This window comes from Dermacentor silvarum, chromosome 2, assembly GCF_013339745.2.
Source record: "Dermacentor silvarum isolate Dsil-2018 chromosome 2, BIME_Dsil_1.4, whole genome shotgun sequence".
Lineage (NCBI taxonomy): Eukaryota > Metazoa > Arthropoda > Arachnida > Ixodida > Ixodidae > Dermacentor > Dermacentor silvarum.
This window is the reverse complement of record NC_051155.1, coordinates 165,607,014-165,630,090: the sequence shown is the minus strand read 5'-3', so window position 1 is coordinate 165,630,090 and position 23,077 is coordinate 165,607,014. Positions and strand designations below refer to the sequence as shown.

General features: G+C 44.4%; 1 protein-coding gene across 4 annotated transcripts in view; it reads right to left on the bottom strand.

Annotated features, from left to right (window-relative positions):
- Window positions 1–4,664: 4,664 nt before the first annotated feature.
- Window positions 4,665–23,077, bottom strand: part of LOC119440535 (cathepsin B-like) — a 329,365-nt gene continuing 310,952 nt past the window's right edge. For 3 of the 4 annotated variants that reach the window (XM_049661834.1, XM_049661837.1, XM_049661836.1), the window contains exons 2-8: window positions 14,288–14,421; window positions 12,834–13,043; window positions 12,339–12,454; window positions 10,738–10,967; window positions 6,878–6,997; window positions 5,397–5,525; window positions 4,665–4,799 (exon numbers count right to left, since the gene is read on the bottom strand). In XM_049661834.1, coding sequence (XP_049517791.1) covers window positions 4,714–4,799; window positions 5,397–5,525; window positions 6,878–6,997; window positions 10,738–10,967; window positions 12,339–12,454; window positions 12,834–13,043; window positions 14,288–14,421 — 1,025 coding nt within the window. In that variant the 3' untranslated portion in view covers window positions 4,665–4,713. Of the gene's footprint in view, window positions 4,800–5,396; window positions 5,526–6,877; window positions 6,998–10,737; window positions 10,968–12,338; window positions 12,455–12,833; window positions 13,044–14,287; window positions 14,422–21,033; window positions 21,152–23,077 lie in introns of those variants that run through there. The other variant, XM_049661835.1, reaches the window with a different exon arrangement.

Sequence of the window (23,077 nt, the reverse complement as noted above, 5' to 3'; positions counted from 1 at the left end):
ACCAATAACTTTTTTTATGTGCGTAAAAATGAGTGTTGCAAAATATATATTCTATGTAATACGTCTTCGGCTATAGGCACAGGGTCGTCTGCATATTAATAAAAATAGCATTGAATGTACACGGTATATATGATTACATGTATACTTCCAGTATTACTTTTTCCTTTATAGGCGTAACTTGGATATTATGACGCCTAACTGAGAAAAATGCTAGTGAAATATAGTTTATACATTTAGATAGCTGCTCTTAGCGTTCAAATTCAAATTAGGCGTTTTCTCAGAGAATGGTAAATCCTCCACTTGTAGTGAGGAGGGTGCGCTCATCTGATATGGTAAGACATATAGGGCGGCCTTGTTATCCGGAGATGCTTTCCGAAACTATGCAGACCAACAGTCGAGCAATCGACAAAGCGCAGTACACAAGCGTCGAAGAAGCATCGGGAAGAACGGTGATCAATGGCTTTTAATGCTAAGCTTTCTGTGCCTCACTCGAGGAGTTTTGTGATTAATTGACAGGTACGTTCCTGACCGCTTTTGTGACGCATGAGGGGCCATATAAAATGCCATAAAATTCATAGATATTAGGTTAGTATTCTCAGAGGGCTTAACGTGTTAAAATAATTGGCTGTGTGTGCTAACGCCACTACATCTGCTCACAGTAAATTTGTTAAAAAAGCCTGGGTAATGCTCTGGAAGAAATTTTACTATTATGCTGTCTCGTTTCGGACATCTTCAATACCAAAAAATGTGTGGCCGATGATGATATCGAACCTATGCTTCCAGCACAGCATTCCAACGCTGGAACCACTAGGATACATTTTTAAATTAATTATCAACAAAAATAATAATCGGCCATGATTGCATGCATACTTTGTATCAAAGCCAAGTAGCTCTTTCAGACGTTTGGTGAGTGTCACGCGCCAGTTTCTCACATTGTGCAATCAGGACTTCTAGTGCTTTGAGATGGTGGGTTTAAAATTTTATTAACTGTGTGCAAGAAGATGTTCGTGCCTGGTAGACGACGCCAGCCACTCCTAATCTCTTAATTCATAGTCGGGTAAAAAAAAAAGCTTAATACGAAGAATGGAGACAAAAAACTGTAGTGACAACACTTTTAATGTTCACATGCAGACAACAAAAGAATTCTTTCTTAGCAGCTCACAAGCATTTATTTACGTTCAAGTACACACAGCAGCCCTCGTTGGACAATAGAGCGCACACAAACACACATGGAAGACCCACAGGAACACGATAATTGAGCTAACGCAGGAAACTCGTAAATATGAAAGTGTTGAAAAAAATTAGCAACTACTACAATTACAGCGTCGTGATCAATGTTACAATAATAAAATTTAGGAACTTTTGCATATTTCTGATTCCTCAAGAAGCTGCACTAATGCGCGTCCAGCATTGCTTTGCAAGTGTGCTGATGGCCATTCGCCCAGGATTTGTCTAGTTATATTGGCCTTCTATGCAGGCCATGCCACTATATCGTGAGACGCCTCTTCCAATGAGAGAAGAGAGAGAGAGAGATAAAAAAGGACACCGCCCAAACACTCCATTCAGATGGTTAATCAGCGAAGCTGAAATGTGCGGCCCCGGTGTTTAGCAGTGGGTTAATCCCGACGCTGTATTGAAGTGCTTCTCAATTATTGGTTACACGTTTGTGTTTCTAGTGGAATGCAAGCACCAATGGCGGGTGGATGCTGCTAACCACGACGCCGAGCTAACTCGAGATATCGAACGCATGTGGTGTGATTGCTGATGCTTTATGTCATTTGCAGCCTCCTCATAAGAACTCACAGCACTGCGAATTTTCCTATCTCGCACAAATAAGAAAATTATGTAGGCTGTACTAACCCGGCCTATGAATTGTTGTTTTTATTGAACGGCTGATTTTTATAGGGATCGTGAATTGACATGTTATGGTCTAATACATATAATCTGGAGCTTCCTGCACCATTTGCGAGTCAAGTTTATCTGGGCATTCGGCCACGAAGTTTGCTAAAAGAAAACGCACGACACTCGCTGCTTGAGGTAGTAGCGGTAGTACTCTATCTTGGTAAGCTGAGCGTGCCATGTAATCTGTAGGTACGTTCCAAGGTCGATTCCCATAGGTCGCGAAGCTTCGGACAAAAAGCGGTTCAGAACGAATTGTCACTGACATCAGCAAGGGTGGTTATGGGAGCAGCGATTTAAGCGCGACTATGTTTGGAGGGAACAAACATTGGGAAAGAAAAAAGCGTTTTATAAATAAATACAGAGACAGTTAGATTCATTCAACGAAAATAAAGTTCCTAATCAATTTTATATACGGATGGCGAGAAAAGAAGAGACCATTCCATTTACTTGATCATTATCAATAAATACCTTTTTCAGCGCCCACCGTAAGTGCTCCCACCGATAGCGGCGGGCGTTGCCGCTATCACTTGCAATGCAATGCACCTCTTGAAGTGTGCGGAAAGGCGCGCTCGTAAAGTTAACCTGTTACAATACGCCCCCCTCACATGTTGTGTTGTTTTGCTTGCCGTTTGTCTGAATTTGGTGACGCGGGTAGTCTCATTGTTTCTTAACCTATTCAGTCAAAAGCAGTAAGTTGCGACCGCCAAATAATTGTTTAATTTAGTTGTTTTCGTGCGACAGCGCTGGCCTGTGGACTTGGCGTCCGACAAAATGACGTGCATTCTACGTCCAAAGTGTTCATCGGCCTCCAAAGAAAGTATATTCTGTGCAGGGATGCGATTTCGACACCCGTACGGCTGACCTTTTCCTGCATCGGTTTCGGCACTGAAAGCTCGCAACGCCCATCAAGTTGTATGGCGGGGCATTTGAGTATACAGCTGTAGTGGCAGGCCACCGAAAACAAACTTCGCGCATTTGAGAACAAAATGACGTCACTTCTGTTTTTAACGGATATGACGTCACATTATTTTTTTCCGCCGGAAGTGTTCCCTCCTCACACAGATGGCGCTAAGCCCCATGAACCGCCGATGAACCGCCATGTTTTGAACGTATGGGCTTTTATGGAAGCTTCGCTACCAGGTATATATACCATGTACGTTGTCTGTAATTTCGCAGCGACTAGGAATCCACTGGAATGCGATGTCATGGAGAGATGCTGCGTTTGACTGCATTCGCCTTCGAGATCGGCGCATTCTCCATTCATTTATTCGCAGCAGCTAACGCTGCGTAGAGGCTGTGCGACTTTGTAACGCACGCATTATCAACCAGGTGGAACAAGTTTTTACGTTTCTTCGCCGGAGTACAGATGGGTTGTCGTTTTAGCACACGCCAGGTGACAGACATAGGTATTTACGATCCTATAAAGCTTAGTTGCAGATTAAGCTATCATCCATGTTTCCCTAGATTTCGTCCGCCCCGTAGTTATGGAACCAAATAATCGGCATGTTGTAAATTGGTGTCGAATGGCCGAGTCAGAAACCGTCGTCACACACACACGCACACGCACACGCACGCACGCACGCACGCACGCACGCACACACACACACATGCACACGCACGCACACACGCACGCGGGAACACTTCACAGAACCCCAAGCAATGCCTGATAGCTATAGCTACCTGCAAAATGCATCGAAAGATCTCGATTTGCACAGGGCGTGGGATCTGCATTATTTTTATTGCGATAGCAATTATATGGACACTTCAACCGGATTTCTGCCGTCGGCGTCGCCGTCGCCGTCGCCGTCGCCGTCGGCGTCGCCGTGAGGTTCCGTATAGATAAAATCTTCGCCGCGCGCCGTATGCCCCAGAGGCAGCGTGCGGAGACGCGCGCTATCAGGGAGAGCGAACGCACTCAATCTCCCACGCGCAAGCAAGAAAGCGGAAAGCCAGCGCCGGAGGGAGCAGGGGGGGGGGGGCACTTCTCTGCCAACAACCGCGCTCGTCGCTCGTCCGCACAGTCTCTTATCTCTCCCACGCGCAAGCAAGGAAGCGGGAAGCCAGCGCCGGAAGGAGCGGGGGGGGGGGGGGGGGGGGGGAGGGTGCACTTCTACGCTGCCAACAACCGCGCTCGTCGTTCGTTCGGCCGCACCGTCTCTTATCTCCACACGGCTCTGACCTTTATGCGCATTCGCCGCTCAGTTTCCGTTGAAGCGATAGACCGCGCGTACCTTCGCCCCCTGCTGCGGCGTATATATCCGCTCGCTGCCAGCGTTTTGACGGTCGTTGTCTGCAGTCATTCAGTGTGATCTATTCATGTTTGTTTGTGCGCGCTCACACCACGCTTCTTCAATCAGTTAGTAATAGTCGAGCCACATTTTCCAACGCACGCTACACATGCAATGCAGCCCGGGTCGGCAGTGCAGCGCTACAGGTGTGTCCCTTCGCACGCGCTGCCCACGGGAAGCGCTTCTCATCAACACCGCCGTTTCACACGCGCCTTCTCGTGGTCATCGAGTCTCTCTTCATGTCGGTCTACTTACGCCGCAGCACACCTGCTTACTTAATCAGCTCATGTTTACTACAATTCATATTGCTACCAAAGCCGCTCACCTTACTTCGTATGACATTGCTGTGTTGCTATCGCATTCATCGCTTCGCCCTTAGGGCGAAACTGTGACATTATTTCCTAAAGGTCTTCCTCCTCGTTATTGCATGAATACATTGTCCTGGATGAAGTGCAAACAAATTAGACACCCATTCATAACGTGACGTTTTATTAATGTTTACAAGCCACGTCCATTCTGTTGACTATGACTTGGGCTCCTTGGGAATTCCGGCGTCAATCTGATCCTCAATTCCGCATTCGTCATTTCCACGGCGGATCTTGAAGTAGCCTGGAAGAATTAGTGCGAGTATTAAATTGTTTAGGCCGCTCTGCGCGGGACCCTTAGATAACCTTCGTCATGCAGGAATCACATTTTAGTAAAGCCTGTATCGTAACTTAAACCGCGTGTGTGTGAGGAGGGATTTTAATCGTAGCCTTCTGGCTGCCTTGTCAACGCATAAGGCGCAGGCTTTGACGGCACAGGCGTCAAAGCCTGCGCAGTCACCCCAAGCTTGTATTTGTCAAGAATTATTGACCCACTGGCACAATACACCAAGCCTATATTGGCGACAACTTGATTTGGATGAGTTGGTTCATCTTGAAGGTATATTGAAGCTGCGCGGTGGGACGAGCACAAGTAAGCAACCATGATAGATTTCGTTGGCAGTCAGCGCTAGTCTTATTGTGGATATTTTCCTGTCCTCGGCCCATCGGGATGTTTGAATAAACCTTCAATCTTATAGGGCTTTCAAGACGATAACACCCAGGAATCAACATATGAGATGAAGAACTCATATTCATAGCAAAATGAGTCCATTCATTGGCCCGTAGCTTTTTGGAAAACAAAGAAGTGCCTTTTATGGTTACTTTTGTCTAGAACACTCACCTTTGTCTCCCCAGTCCTCGTTCCAGGAGTTTGTCGCAAGCCAGTACGGGACGCCGTTCTCAGTGCCCCACCCTATTATGCGAATCGCGTGACCTCCCACAGACTCCTCGCTGTGCCTCTGGTAGACGCCTGCACCAGGACAAAATTCAGTGGCATGCTTCGATGTAAACCCTTTAAAGAAGTATTCGCTCAAAATAATACTTCAGATAAAGTTAGTTGGGCGATAATATACCTGAAAACAACTCCTGCTTCTGCCAAGATCACATTGCGACGTGAAATTTAAGGACCGACATTGGTCTCCGTTCAAATTTAGCACTACGTGCAGGTAACGAGTACGTCAGAAATCGAATTGAAAAGGCGTATTAAATGCGAAGCATTTCTTTGCGAATATTTACCAAGTTGAGAGCATCTATCTATCTATCTATCTATCTATCTATCTATCTATCTATCTATCTATCTATCTATCTATCTATCTATCTATCTATCTATCTATCTATCTATCTATCTATCTATCTATCTATCTATCTATCTAGTCGCACACGTCTTGGTGCTCTCATGGTCGCTTCGTTATCTTAGCATGTACGAAAATTGGCATATTATGACAAGAATGCACGACGAACATAAATGATAGGTCAAGATATGAATGTCATGGCATGCGTGTCATGTAGGTCATGAAACAGCCGCCTTCGCCTTGGTGCTCTCGTGGTCGTTTCGTGAACTTGGTAGGCACCAAAATTGGCATAGTATGAAAAGGTGGCATGAAGAACCTAAATGATAGGTCATGACATGAATATCATGAGATGTGTGTCATGTAGGTCATGAAACAGTCGCCTACGTCTTCGTGCTCTCATGGTCGTATCGTTAACTTGATAAGCTCCCCGCACACGGCTTCGCATAACATCGATTCCCACAGGGCGTGGGATCTGCCGGCTACTATGCCGAAGACGGAAACGCTGAAATATTACCGATAATTGTATTCTATAGCGCCGGCAGAATGGCTGTTTATTGGTGGTTTTGAGCTAACTGATTCATACGATTTGTCGTCCAAGGTGCGCCCTCATGTTCAATTAACGGCATTGTGAAGATGGAGTCGTGCTAATAAAAGCACCTTCTAAAATGCTTGATAATGTTCGATTCACTTTTCTTCATACTACTGGTCATAAGTGTTGGTCCAAGCTGGACTGCCCGTAATTAAGTCAACACGGTATTGAATCACTCGGTATTTGTGTGTACACAACGGAAAGTGTAATTCCAAGAAAATTAACCAAATTACTTATCACCAAAAAAAAAACTAAGAGAAATATTTTCAACAAAACAGTGAAAATACTTTTAAAAAAGGCAAGAATTGAAACGAGTGACGTATATTCCATTAAATTCGGGGTTAAAAGAAAGTGCATGATTTCGCGTCGGGGTAATGAGCAAGAATCAAAAGCACTCGAGAAAACTTCAGGGATAACTGTATACCCTTAAGTTGTCCTTACCGCTCTTGTACGACAGGAAGTCTGCGTAGACAGTGAAGAGTGCTTCCACAGGACCGTTCTTGTATATTTCAGTCTTGATCTGGGTCTCGTCGCGGCTCCGTATTGAGTATACCTTTCTAGCTGAAAAAAAAAAGTGAAACGAACATTTTCGGATTAAGCTACAGCAAAATGCCACAAGCTAAAAAAAAATGTGGGTTCTTATAACAGAATATACAGTAACCTTATTTACATAATGTGAATAAAAGAGAGGAGATACAGGATCTCCGTGAAGAAACTACTCAGAATTGTGTGCTCAAAACGCGCATGCTCGGCGACGGCTTTGGGAAGCATTTCAACCAATCAGGTCACAACTTTGATGAACTTAAACTCTACATACTACAGTCAAATTTTCGTTCTGCGCGAGAAAGAAAATATAGAGAATCGTACCTCATTCATAAGTTGAATGCATTGCAACCAATAGGCATGAACGTTTCAAAGGCAGCTTTAGAATCTATTCGCCATGCTAAATTGAAAAGCATAGGCAACAGCACTTAGTTATTGTTCATTGAGTTGCTTATTTGGTCTTTTGTTTTTTTGTTATTCGGTTGTCAATAATATTCCAACCTCCCTTTGTTTTCACTCTACCCTTTCGCCTTTTTATCTATATATCGACACCCTACCCTACCTATATAGAACCCTACCTATATATACTGTGCCGAGGAGAGCATATGTCGCCTTGAAGAAGACAAGTCCACTTGTCGAAACGTTGGCTCCTGCCCTCACCTTGTTCTCGTGTGACTCATTGTTTTGGACCACGTACCTTATATGTGTGCGGGTCGTTTCCTGAATTCGTAGCGGGTCAAGAATTAAACAGTGAGCCTCAGCTACTGCCCTTTTACAAGACGACGCCTTCGGAAGACTCAGACAAACACGCAGGCTATTGTTACGTGCCGCTTCCAAGCTTTCCTTATTAGTTGGGGACAGTCACTGCAGGATAGGAAGGCTACAGCGCAAGAGACCATCAACATAAGCGTTATGAAGCATCACCATCGACCGGAAGTCGCTGCCCCATCGGGGTCCACCAAGAAAACTAATAATTTGGGATGCGCCGGAGATTCGCCCCATAACATTTTCACTTCCGGTGTCCACGAGAGGTTATGATCGATCAAAACACCATGTGTAGGGAAGGGCTCGACCACCAAGTATTAGTGGGTAGCTGCCCATGTGCTTGCGACTAAAGGCCACTGCAATGCTCTTCTCTGGTGATAGATGTAACCCCGCGATGTAAAATACGATGATATGTTGAAAAGCGGTCGCTGTAGTCGCTGCTGAGGTACTCGACGAGATTATGACGTACTCTATATACACATGTAACATGTGCCCCATTTCGTAGGCTCTTTTTTCAAGTGAACGAGAGTGATGTTGAATACTAAAGGGCTAAGGACTGCCCCTTGTGGAACTCCTTTTTCAACAGGATAGCAAGATGTCAGACCTTCTGGAGTTGCCATGCAAAGCTGCCGTCATTCAAGATAGTTGCATAGCCATGTATAAAGGCGTCCTCCAAGGCTTACAGCTTCACGGGCCTTAAGAACTGAATGATATAAACAGAAACGAAGGCGGCTTTGATGTCAAGAAAGATGACGATTGGAATATACCCAGTAGTTAAATGCTCTCCTACGGAGGAAATCAGGGATATTATACTTTCCAGTGCTGCTCTATTCTGCCGAACGCCATTCATTACTTTGCGATAGATGCCTTGCGTTTCAAAGAACCATGTTACTCCCTTATGAATAATTTTTTTTCATTAGTTTACTATCACAGCTGAGTAGAGCGAAAGGTCGGAATGATACGTATAGCTGCTTGGTTGTTTCCCAGTATTGATGACAGGTACGATTTTAGCATGATTTAGTACGATTTTATAAGTCTTCTTCTGGTAGTGGACATAAATATAGGCTGATAATGATGATGACGATTTTAGCAAGTTTCCATTCGGCAGGCACTGTGCCACCTGTCCACGATGTATTGTACATTTGCAGCAGTCGGAAACAGCAGTGGCGGGAAAGGTGCGCTATAGCTTGATAGCTCTTCGTCGAGGCCGGGAGAAGACTATTTGTTAGTATCAGCTATAGCCACTGAAAGTTTTAATAGTGAAGGGGTGGTCCACTCTTATTGTGCTCTTCCATGTTCTTCCATGGTTCCGATTTGCACGGTTCCAAGCTCCATGGTTCCAAGTTCTTCCACGGTGAATGGACAGTACACTCTTATTGGGCTTATTCCTTAGTATGTCTAATATGCTGTTTTTTAGCATACCCAAGCAGTTTCGTTCGCATGAATGACGTGGTTTACAGTAAAGTGCACTTTTACCATTTACAAGTGGGATCCTATCCTGACAATATTTTTTTTCCTTTGACTTTTTGCGAAAGCCTGCAAAGGGACTGCCTGCATCTGACAAATCAGCATAGTGATCTAGGTTTGAAGCTTATGGTCTACGGACAGTTCTGAAAGTATATGACTGAGCGGCTCTGGTCCAGTAACATGCAGCAATGCTCCACTTGCATTCAGAACTTTCCATTCTATTCAGAATTCTTACAAGTATTGAACTTATCAGACTGGCTGCAGGATTAGACAGTTTTAGTATTGCGGAAATGGCACCACGCTAATCGCAATAAAATAGCGGGGTCAGACAGCGCATGCTCAGAACGCTATTTCAGTTTTGCGGGTAGCGAGCGTCCCCTATTTTTGAAATATAGCGGAGACGCTAAACGCTCGCTAAGTTTTTAGCGTTGCAAACATGGTGGCACCCTCGGCCCAAGTGCTTGACATGCAGGCTCGTTTCAAGGCTTGGCGTGGATCCACATGGCTAGTTTGGTTGTCGAGCTGCTCAGTTTGCTGCTTTGATATACTCGCAGCTAGATGGTTTTGCGCTTAGCGGCGCATCGTTGTCTTACGCTATACTAAAACTCTATCGAACAGCGTTCCGCAAAGATTTAGCGTGCGTAACACGCTAACGCTAACGCAAGCATTTTCCGCAATACTAAAAGTCTCTACTGATACGCTAATCTGTGGCCCTTATATACAAAGGGCTCTTAGGCTAAATGTGCGCGCAAAAGAAACTCGAGCCAGTATCATATGCCGGACATACTGCACAAAGTGCAGAGAGCACTTACGAACGAACAAAAGCATTATGAATTCGACCTCTGATGTATGGCGGAAGGGTATTTCACACGCGTCCACGCACGTACACCTACACGCACACACACAAACGCACGCGCGTGGGCACGACCAAAACTATTCTGAGAACAAACACCCACAGGGGTATCAATAATGCTCTATACTCTCGCACAACTTTCTGTGGCTACATGAAGGGAAAGCTACGGGTGCATGGCTGCTGCCCATGTGTTACCGCGCCAAGTAGTCCGGCAGCTTCTGACAGTGCTTTTGGTTGCTCGGAACAGACGCTAAATCGACGCAGATTCCACGTGCGATGGTTTCGGCTTTGCCCAGACGCAGAAGGGAAATTCCACAAAATGAGTAAACATTTATACTCACTGGTATGTTCTGTATTATTTAACTGTTGCTGATAAGGTGTTTACGTATTCTCTTCCCCAGTCTACATTATCACGTGGATTAAAACACGGGACTCTTTTCAGAAGAGCTCTCACTTGTGCGCGCTTTGCCTCCGTAGCTTTTCCTTCATAGCCACACAAAGTTGTCCTAGAGTGTAGAATGCGGTTCACCCGAAAAGGCCATGAGGGCTTTGGTTGCGCACAGCGCACAACCGGCACTATCCTATCAGCCAGAACGACTTGTATGTAGTTCAAGGACACAACTATCAGATTAACCCAAACTTGAAAGACGGTATGAGAGAGAAATCGACTTACCAAAGTGTTTGTCCTCAGTGTAGCTCTTCTCGTAGCCTTTTCGACAGGTTTGCACGCACTTTGGCGTTGGTTTGGTTGCTGTGCACGGCGGCAGTGGTCCCACGGTGTGATGCTCGCAGGGCGGGAAGTAGTAAGGCTGACAGCCATCCTCGGTGCCGTACAGGCCACCGGTAACGATGCCTTCGTCCTTGTAAAACTGCCAGGCCGCAGCAGGATACCCGCCATTGCATCTATCATGAAAGTAAGAACAAGAGATGACAAGAAGTCAAGAAAGTTTGTTATGATTGTCAAGAACGTAATACATGTGTGTATATGAAAGTATAGATCCGCATAACTCCTCAAGAGTTGTAGGGGTAGCTTTTAGAAAAACATCAGTAATATATATGCAATAAGCAAATGCGGTGATAGGAAGAAGTTAAATGAAACAATAGAACACTCGGAGGGGTATTGATTGACCGTGAAAACATCCACCGTAGTACCTCGGTGTGTAGCTGTTATGCTTAGTGAAAACTCCTGCGTTCCATGTACGTATAGGCAACCTCAATAATAGAAGTAGTAGTAATAATAATATTTGTAATAATATTAATATTATAACAATGGGTATGTAAGTCCATGTTTGCTTTATGTTCCATGGCCAGCAACTTCAAAGCATATTTTCTGGTAGGCGAGGTCAGGACAAAGCTATTTAAATGAAATAATTGTCGTGTGTCAAATTGAAAAGGAGCATTTTCTCTAGAACACTGAAGGTGCATTTTTACTGGCCTATCACATGGTGTCAAGGCTACTTGTGGCACTGGTAGCTTATTTCACGCACCGTGACTTATATTTTAAAGAAATCGCAACCTTTAGCATGTGTGTTTGTCATTTATTTTGTATTTATTTACTGCTGTCTTTGCGGATACAACAAAAACTCGCTGTGTGAACTTTACACTTCACCTTCAAATTATTAACTCGTGAAAATAGTCGCGGTGTTTCACGAGACGGTCCCAGCAGAGAACATGAGCTGTTTTTGACATACTTAGTCGATCAAGCCTCGGTGATAGCTTCTTTTTACACATAATATCGAACACCAGTGCATTTCGAAAGCTCAAGCCATCAGCCATAGTCTTTGATGTATCCACAAAGTATACATAATAAAGCAGGCTACGTAGACGCTCCAATCACCGATCTAGTAAGACTAGCGCCTAACGAGCACAGCGCGTAACTGCATGCGCATTGAGGAGACGAGCGCTGAGCTGCACAAACTTATTCTGAGCTTTGAGGAAGTACCACACATCTAACCTGCAGAAATGAAAACATTAGAAATAATCTTTGGAATAAGGAGAGGGGAGTTGTGAAACAAAGAATGACAAGTACCGCAAGCAACGGTATCCGTGAAGAAAACAGTGATGAGTACGATTTTGTACGTTAATTTGTGTTTCATTCCTCACGAAACGCAAGAAATATTTACGAATTTACATGATAACTTTACATTGCCCATGTTTGCTTCCTCCTTGGCGTAAATAAAAAAAATATTTATAAGTCATTTGACAACCGTAGTTCGGGTTACAGTGTGGACACCAAGCTGGCCTTAATGTGAGTAAAAATGGCATGCAACTTACCCGGAACCGCAGCTGTCGCAGCATGTGAGCAAGTCCTCTGCCGAGATGTTCACCTGCACCTTGCCCTTGGTGTGGATGCAAATTCGGTCGGACATGGCTTCAGTGGCTCCGAACGCCTGCGATACAACCAATAAGCTTACGCTCTCGCGTTATAGCTCATGCCAGTTTATTCGAACACTTTTAATGCCTTAAGCTCGATCGAGATTGAGTGACATCCTCGGAAATTTCCTGTTAAATATTAGGTACATATCTACTCGTTTGCCTTGTGACAAGTTTACTTTCATGGCACAGAGTGACACTAAACGTAACTTAAGAGACTCATACTTGTTGCCTACATAAACGGACACTCGTCTTGACGAAAAAATGTTTGAGATGCAAGAGAAAAAAAAATAAGTCGTAAGCACTTGCTGCGGTGTTAAGCGCTCTTTTTTTCCCTCTTTATGTTGGCACCGAAGAACAAGCACGAATCGAGAGAGCCCCCTTCCTTGTACTCACCCAACAAGACCCGCATGTGGATTGGTCACGGATGAGGTGGATGCTATCACAGTGGGACCATTTCTCACGGGCGTCGAATGATTCAGGCAGATCATCAGGGATCTCATCGTGAAAGTGCAGAGGCAGCCTGTAGTTCTTGCTGTCGGGATGGACGCCCATCAACCCCTTGATGTAGCTGAAAGGAACGTTCTCGTCGAAGTTGCGGCCGGCCTGCGCGAAGGCGTTGAACCAGCAATATTAAAAAGCAGTTCTAAAGCAGATTTTCTGATAGCGGAAGAAACAGTATACGTCGGTTGGACGATAATTATTAAGGGCAAAACCGAAGGATTGCGCAATAACGATGGCAATGAAATTTCAACCGTCTGCTGCACGTGAGTTGAATCGTCATCATCATCAGCCTATTTTTATGTCCACTGTAGTACGAAGGCCTCTCCCTGCGATCTCCAATTACCCCTGTTTTGTTCTGCGTGATTATAATTTCCGCCTGCAGATTTCCTAGTTTCATCCCATCACCTCGTTTTCTGCCGTCCTCGACTGCGCTTCCCTTCTCTTGGCGCCCATTCTGTAACTCTAATGGTCCACCGGCTATCTACCCTACGTATTACATGGCCTGCCCAGCTCCATTTCTTGCTCTTTATGTCAACTAGACATTGAATGACAAACAAAGTAGAATATAGTGAATATAGTAGAATACTACTGCCAATAAAAAATAGGCACTGGAAACGTTCCTTTCTCAGATCTTGCCTGTCCGTTAACGTAGTAAGTTCACTGCTAGACAAAGCAAGACCTAAAGCTTGAACTAAAGCAACGACGGTGGCTATTTTCGCGTAGCAAACCTATTTACAGACGCCCACGGGGTGTCAAAGCAAGCAACTGGATGCTGTGGAGATTGGGGCACAAAACTAGCAACCAACGCAGCTCCAGCACATTTTTGATGTAGCGTCGGCGCGTATTCTGTATACTGCGCGATGACCATTTCCTTATGTTACGGCCGAGACATGCACTACTTAAATAAGAAAAAGCCCAACATTTTGAACACGCCACAGCGGCAATCGTAACGCATTTTTTCGGCAACGCAGAATTTATGGCGGCCTAATTACGTCAGTAAATCGACAATAACGGTTGAGTAACTAATAATACGAAGCGTGACTCACTAACTGTTTGTTAATTAGCTCATAGCACTTGCTGCCTCTGCAGAGTCGGATCCGTTCAGTGCGCAACGCATGTACATTTCACGGCAGTCAGCATCGAGATATTCTTCCCAAAGTGTTACCAGGAAGTACGCTATTTACACTTGAGTTTGTGCCAAGCACATTCTCTAAGTAAGTTGTTTGAGGAATATCAGCCCGAAAACCAAAATATTTCTTCGCGAGATTGGAAGCAGAGTCAGTTTCATTACGAAGAGAGATATGCAATATCCGCACAAAAAGATGTGAGAAAGCCAACACGCTCACCTTCCACGTTGTATTGATGTTGTTAATGTAGTTGATCATTTCTTCGGACAACGGCTTTACAGACGACGGGACCATCAGGCGACCTTGCGCCACAGCCACGAGCAGTGCGCACACTATGAGAACCTTCATGCTGCCTGCGGAAAGGCGTTGAAAGAAACAGAGGCAGCGGTAATCGCCAAAGTTTTAATGGAGCTTTAAAGTTGAGTCAATCTGCGAGTAAAGTTCTGTCTGGCATGTTTCCTCTCGTTTTTATCTCAGCTGGGGTGTTAATTTTTTTTATGTAGTCCTTGGAGTAGTTTTGGTTTGTTACAGTGGTTTTCACAAAGCGTGTTTATAACAATAAGAAAATTAATTGTGATAGAAGCTGTAACTGTCGCTAAAGCTTTTGGCACAATATTAAAGCAAGTAAAATAGGTGTCAGTGATATACGTTACTCTTGCCTCGCTCATAAAAAAAATGAATATGTTCGAGGGAGTGCAATTCGCCGACCTTCGGCGACAGGGAAGTAATGAAAGGTAGTCCGCAGGAAGACAGCAAATATTTCAACGCCGGAAGTAAATCTGCTACCACTGCGGAAAAATAATGTTTCTAGTCACAGTTCGAAACAATAAAAATAAACTACTCTCAGTGCTCCAGCACGGCAACAGAAGCAATGACGAACATGACAATCCACTGAATACTAACAATCCCTGTTTAAGCCCGTGGATGTCGAACGTCGTCAACGAATGCCTGCTAAGAGAGAGTGTTGATTTACTCGCAGATTTAAGCAGACGGCTTTAGAGTAAGCGCCGTGCTTTCCTCTTTTGCAATTATCCGCAGACTAGCCTAGATAACTGCAGTATAATACTAAGCGTTGAAGCACGCCTTACTACAAGCTCTCTGACAAATGCATAACTGCCTTACGTGAGTGAAAAGATTTGTATGCAAATGACCCAAATTTTCAGCGCGCCTAAATTGCGCAGTGTTCCTATCTCACGCGCTTCGATTATGGCTGGCTGGTCGCTCTCACGTAAGAAGCTCCCCTTACGTTTCCTTCCATTCTCTATAAGCGCAAGAAAGTCTAGGATTTGATGTCTCATGAGCGCCAGAAAATTATGAAATGCCTTTGTGCGAGTGAAGCAAAATTAGCACAAGGTACATTGTCAAGTAGCTGGACAGGCTTTATAACATATTACAAAATGGTCATAGCAATATAGAAAGATCATAAAGATGGCAATATGGGCGGGGTCTCTGCACACTCATCATAGAGCTCCATGGATCGCGTCATATCATGGGTAATTAAGGCCACGAGATGATGGTTCTGATAGATATTCGCAGGTTGTAACTATCGTAGAAGTAGTCTAGTAACTTGCGTGATCAGCGCTTCTACAAAAAAAAAAAAAAAAAAAAACACCTTGTCCAGTGCTCAACAGGGCTCCTCTCAAGCCACGTCGGGAAAAGTAGGCGCCATGGACTCTAAATATTGCTTTTATGGTGACTGCTGCGTAGCTCGTAGTGCTTCCATCCATTAATTTACAAATGCATTCGCGAGTTATTCGCTCGATTGTCGTCATGGTCTATATTGCATTATCGAGCTCACCCGTAGAATTTTACCGAAGAGATAGCCGAAGGCAACTCTTTATTGGAGTACATCTGTTTCACAATCATCTCTCTTCAAGCTAGAGTACGACTTAGAACTTGTATTGGGGGTATTTAGGATGTATAGGACCTTGTGTGTGCGGTATTTAAAATAAAATATTGATATTTAACTGTGTAGCAACATCAGCCCCTGGACCTGCATGATGAGGTGACTCCCACCTGCATTTTAACGAAAATCAAAACTACAATATGACGAACTACAAGCTGCAGCAGTAAGTACGACTACAACTTCTTCTTCTTTCTGGGGTTTTACGTGCCAAAACCAGTTCTGATTATGAGGCACGCCGTAGTGGAGGGCTCCGGATTAATTTGGACCACCTGGGGTTCTTTAACGTGCGCTACAACGCAAGCACACGAGCGTTTTTGCATTTCGCCCCCATCGAAATGCGGCCGCCGCAGCCGGGATTCGATCCCGCGATCTCGTGCTCAGCAGCGCAACGCCTTAGCTGACTGAGCCACCCCGGCGGGTAACTACAACAAAACTGCCTTAATTAGCGGAAACTTTATCGCGCATTTACTTTATCAGCAAATAAAGTAAAACCGTAAACGACAGCGCACAGAAATCGATTTTTGATGTTTAAAAATTTTTAGCACATAGTTCCTTACACTACTTCGTCACGTAATCGACAAATTGGACCGGTGTCGACGAGAGCACTACCATGTGCGTACGTGCCGCAGATCGCGGCAGCTGGGGTACTCATGTCGGCGCTATCACCGCAACGTGGCCACGCCTACCGATGCCCGGTGGAAATGGCGGGAGCATCGCTGGATCTTTCGACCATGTCGGCTGTCATAGAAAACGTCAGCGGACAGTGGGCGTCGCCAACAGAAGATCAAGTACTAAAGCGGCAGCCTCACGCCATCACAACGGGGACCGGTGTCGACGAGAGCACTAGCATGCGCTTACGTGCCGTCTTTCTGCAGGTTGGTGTTGCATATCATGCTACTCCTAAACCTAAGAATCGCCGTTTTCTGTCGACACCGTGGCCCTTGTTTCTTGCTATTCGCTCTATTGGAAGTGTGCCTTTCACGTGGTTTTGCATTACGAGCTTTGTAGTGCATCTGATTGTACTTTTGTCCGGAGACGTCGAGCAGAATCCTGGACCTCTGACAGAGGCTCGGGTTGCAAGGCTCATGAGAGCTGTCGATGTCATTCCTGTAATTCAAGAAAACCAGCAACAACTTTTGAAGGAGGTCTCAGTTGTCCAGTCAAATCAAGACGAATTCACGGAGAAGCTAGACTGTTTGGCAACAAAGCTATCCAAAGTAGAAGAAGAGATTGAGTCCTTCAGAGGCACACAGACAGCTGTCATGGACCTTCAGTCGACTGTTGAATGTCCGAGGAAACAAGTTCAAACTTTGTCAGAAAAAAACGACGACTTAGAAAACCGATCTAGGCGATGCAACCTTGTTTTTTATGGCATTACGGATACTGAAAGGGAAACCGGGGATGAGGCAGAAAAAAAATGTTATCTGTTTGTGTAAGGATCTGCTCGGTGTGAGCATCAGTCACAGTGACATTGAACGCGCTCACAGGATAGGGTGATACAGCGCGCTAAAGCCACGACCAACTTTAGTTGCTTTTTCGTCCTACAAAACTAAACAGGAGGTCTTACTTCAAGGCCGGAAGCTTAAAGAAACAAGCTACGCTATGAGTGAAGACTACTCCGCGCAGGTTCGTATAGAAAGAAGGCATCTAATTTCATTCGCCAAAAAGCAAATGCACCCCTTTAAGCTTCGGTTTAACTATTTGAATATTGTAAACAGCACCTACATCTTTGATAACGAGGCAAAATAGGTGGTACAGTGTAATTCATAGCAAACCCTCGAAGCTGACTGTTCTGCGCATGTCAAAAAAAGTTTGCAGCATATAATTATCAACTGCCGCAGTATAAAAAATAAAGCAGATGAGTTCGCGCTCGTAATTTCACTGCATTGTCCGGACATTATCATTGGTACTGAATCCTGGCTGGATGACACAGTTTCAAATACTGAAGTGTTCCCAATAGGCTACACGGTTTATCGCTCGGACAGGAACAGACACGAAGGGGGCGTATTCATACTTGTTTCAGATAAATTGCAAAGCTGGCCGATCGATCTTTGCAACACAGACTGCGAGCTTGTTATGTGTAAAATTGCTTCACAAACTGGTAGGACAATTACAATAGCCTCGTTCTACAGGCCCCCAGGAAATGACAGTGCAGCTATATCTAGCCTGTCTGAAGCACTGGCGTCAGTTTTTTATGGCGTAGTTCTACTGGGGAGGGGGGGTGACTTCAACCTACCAGACGTGTCCTGGGGCCGAGGCTGGCCGACCAACTTATCAAACTCATCGTTACATTCTGCCTTGTTGGACCTCACAAGTAGCTTCAACCTTACTCAGTGCGTCGAGTCTCCAACCAGAGTCACTGCTCTGTCATCCAACACCCTCGATCTCCTCTTCACAAATGAAGCTGATCTGGTGTCTCCGCCTATCTGTGTTCCCGGTATCAGCGACCACGCTGTCGTTTTAACCAGCGCTTCTTATCCACACCAAAATAGAGCTCCGCTTACTCCAATAACTGATATACTTTTACGATCAGGGAAACTACCAGTCAATGAACAGTGAATTAACTAATTTTCTTCCAGCTTTCACAGAGGTTTGCGCAGAAAAGATGTTAACACTGCTTGGAGCGTACTGAAAGATAAAATACTTGCACTAATTTCGGAGCACATACCATGAACATTTCTAACTGCCAAACGTCGGAAAGATAAACCATGGATCACCCCCGAAATTTTCAACTCCTTAGAAGAACACGCCGACTTTTTCAGAACCCCAGAAAAAGCAAAATGCCAGTTCCTTCTGAAAAATTATTTTCTGTCCAGCAAATTTGTAAAGCGAAAATTAGTGAAATGAAGCGTCATTTTTTCAGTACTTTAGATGCAAAGATTCGAAACAATGACAAAATTATATGCAAGCTTGCAAAAAAAAACAGGATAGAGAAAATTGGTATACAATGCATCACGTCTGACAATGGCACGATAACAAATGATGAATTGATAGCCACTGCTTTCAATGACTATTTCAGCTCCGCCTTTTCTGCTAATTCCGCAGTGAACAATATTACGTTACCAGCATGCGCTTCAGTTCTTCAGGAAATGCCCGATATCACTTTATTAATTCATGGTATTTTTAAAATCCTTACCAGCCTAGACACAAACAAAGCGACAGGTCCTGACGGCATACCCAATCGCATGCTGAAAGAACGTGCTAGCTCTCTTATTAATCTTCTTCTCACAATGTATATGACGTCACTATCTGAAGGAATCATGCCGGACGAATGGAAATTTGCTCATGTGGTTCCTGTCCATAAGAAAGGACCAAAAAATAACTTGGAACAATACCGCCCAATTTCTCTCCTATGTGGCACTTCGAAAATTATGGAACACATCGTATACAGTAACCTAATAAGGCACCTCAATTCGCAAAACTTTTTTTATGCAGAACAGCATGGTTCTCGCGCAGGATTTTCTTGCGACACACAGTTAACGGAATTTTCTTTTGGCATAAGAAATGCATTAGATGAAGGTATTGGCGTTGACTGCTTGTTTTTAGATTTCAAAAAAGCATTTGATCGGGTACGACATGATTGTATAATACACAAACTTCAGCATTTAAAAATTCCCGCTGACCTAATGAACTGGTTAAAAAACTACTTCGTAAATCGCAGACAGATAACAGTGGTAAATGGTTGTTGCTCATCAGCTGTTCCAGTCACGTCCGGAGTACCGCAGGGGTCTGTTCTGGGCCCGTTATTATTTCTTATTTTTATTAACGATATTGCTAAAAACATCCAGTCGAACCTACGATTGTACGCAGAAGACTGCGTTGTTTACCGCTCGATAAACAATCCAAGTGACATCAAAATTCTTCAACAGGACCTTAATAAAATTTCGAACTGGTGTGCTACTTGGTGCATGACCCTAAATGAATCAAAATGCAACTACGCGTGCTTTTCTAGGAAAAAAAACTGACGTTTCCCATTCTTACAGAGTGAACAATTCAAGCATTCTGAGCGTAACAGGGGCCAAGTACCTCGGCGTTCACTTCTCAAGCGATCTTACTTGGCAGGATCACATTGCTGAGATTGCCGCAAAAGGTAATAACACACTTATGTTCTTGGCTCGAAATTTTCACCCCTGTGCTCTGGCAACTAAGAAGTTATTATACACGACATACGTAAGGCCTATTCTTGAGTATGCGTGCACGATATGGGACCCTTATCAGGACAACCTTAAATACATCCTATTGCGCGTACAAAACCGAGCGCCACGCTTTATCACTGGGAACTATCGCAGATCTATACTGGTGTCACAGAAATGAAAATACGCCTAGAGGTTTCGACGCTAGCCGAACGCCGGCGTTGCTTGCGTCTCAAATTTTTTTCATAAGATCTTTTACAACAATACTGGCATTAATAAATCAAAATACATGCTTAAACCACATTGCATATCCCATCGCCGTGAACACACATTAAATGTAAGGCCAATGAAGTCAAGAACGAACTTGTTAAAATATTTTTTTTCCCAAAAACCATCAATGAATGGAATGCGCTGCCTGAGGACACCGTTTCTAAAACATCAAATTCAGCCTTTTACAGTGAACTGCTTGACATGTGATCAGTTCGTGTGTTTTGATTTTATGTTATTTTTTTCGCGTTTGCTCGCCTACTATGTATATTTATGAGAGTGTATATGTGCGTATGTGTGTTTATATATTTATATGTGCACATGTATGTGTATATGTGTATATATGTACATATAGTCATTTTCTTTCTTTTTTCTTTCTTTTGTTTTGGAGATAGTTATGCTGCCTGTACTGTATTATTCTTCACTGTGTTCTTTTTGTTATGTAACCTTAATTACCACTGTTTTGCATTTGTATTATCCCCCCCCCCCACTGTAATGCTCTCTGAGCGAATGTGAGAATGTATAATAAATAAATAATAAATAAAAATCGATTCGCCATATAATAGACAAATTTACTAAGTTATGAATAAAAGCTCGCGCATTGCAGTCTGTTCCCAATAACCTCGGAGTATGCATGGATTCGAAAGCATGCCTCTTACCTGAGTTTCGGACAGAGACGTCCCTTGGTCAGTCAGCGAAAGTAGGTGTTCTTTTATAGCTGATAGCGATGAAGCAAGCTGTTGGTCTTATCGTGGAGGTTGCCATGGCATCTAGCCGCGTGTGACTTAAAATAACGAAGATATCTTATCGTAGAGCCGCCGATCGGAGAGCCATTCGATTTGGACGCCGTTCGAGCAAGACAAGTGTCATTTGACAACCCGACAATTTCTGTGAGTGCACGTCCGAGACAGCCTTCGGAAGGAATAGGCCGTTTCACGACAATGATAAATTCAATCACGCGTTCTAATGAAACAAATTCATTCGGAGAAAAATCAGCTAATATCACTGGAACGCTTTCGCTGCAAATTCTATTGTGCTGAGCACATGCCGTTAGAACACTTGGCAGGAATATGTAGCTTTCACTATTTCCCCGCCTGTAGTGGACGGCAGATACATGACTCAGATGATGGCCGTCACCTTTGAATACGAGGAAAAGGAAGATAAACAAATCAGCGCCCAAGCAATCCGTATGGATGGTTAGCCAGCGAAGCTGAAACGTGTGGCCCCGGGTGTTTATCACAGGGTTAATCCCGACGGTACATTAAAGTATTTCTCAATTATTGGTTACGTTTTTGCGTTTCTTAATGAGGCTACACACACGTTCGGCTGCGACGAAGAAAACGACGTCAATGACGGTATGCCCGCAGTCCACCGTTGTCGCATTGCCGCTTGCGATTCTTCAAAATTAAATTGCTCCAAAATTAAATCTGCCCGTCACGTAAGACAATGAATGGCTCATAATCCCTTAAGCAATGGCTTATACCCCTGTAAACGCGGCCACCCCATTACGACGGCAGAAGAAAAGTGAAATTCTACGCTGGAATGTTGAGCGGCAACGGAACCAGCTGTGGAAGACTACGAAGACGCCGGAGCCATTGCTGATGATGATAGTTTCTGTGTACAGGCGACAGACGGGCGAATTGGCTAGACATATACAGCTTCGCTGTAAAAGCTACAGAAATTCTCCGAATTGACTACTATTGCGTAAGCATTGTTTGGCTCGGCTGTGACTTCACTTTTGTTTACTTGCTTTTCCTAGCTTATGCGCGTGGTGCTTATCCCCAAACCGGGGAAACCCCGCATATGGATAACCTGCGTCCCATCTTTATAACATCATGCATTTGCAAAGTGGCCGAACATGCTATACATAATCGAATCACAGAACACATAGAGAACAACGAACTCTTCAGGTACAATTTAATCGGATTTAGAAGAGGACTTTCAACACAGGACACAATGCTCCTTCTAAAAAGATCCATATTCGATAACGCGTCGCGTGACGTTAAAGGCATCCTAGCATTCGACCTCGCCAAAGCTTTCGACAAGGTTGCGCATGATCACATCCTGAAAGGGATTTTCTCCCGTCATCTAGGGCGGAGGTTCTATAACTTCACTTTTTCTTTCCTGTCGAAAAGAAAGGCGCTCCTTCGAATGGGTACGATTTAGGGCGGTCCTTACGAACTGAGCAACTGCGGAACTCCTCAGGGCTCGGTCCTATCCCCGCTATTCTTTAACATCGCCATGCATAAACTTTCTAACAGGCTAGCCGAACTCCCAAAAGTGGGCCACGCAATTTATGCGGACGACATCACAATCTGGTCTCCGGGGGGATCTCTGGCCGAACTAGAGCAATCCTTACAGGGGGCCATAGAGGTGACGGAGGAGTTCCTCGCAGACACAGGACTAAAGCTATCGCGTAGCAAATCTCAACTCTTACTCCACAGGCAGGCTAGGCAAGGCGTTAGGAACCTTGACCCTCTGGAAACACTGCCGGTCAAAATTATGACTCGAGAAGGACACCCGATTCCGAGGGTGAACTCCGTCAAAATTTTAGGACTTTTAATCAACGCCAAAGGATGTAATGCAGGAGCTCTAAAAAAGCTCGGAGCACAGGCGCACAATATACTCAGGCTACTTGCCAGAGTTACAAGTAGAAAGGTTGGACTCAAGGAGGACAGCCTACTCAGGGTCTTTCAGGCCTTC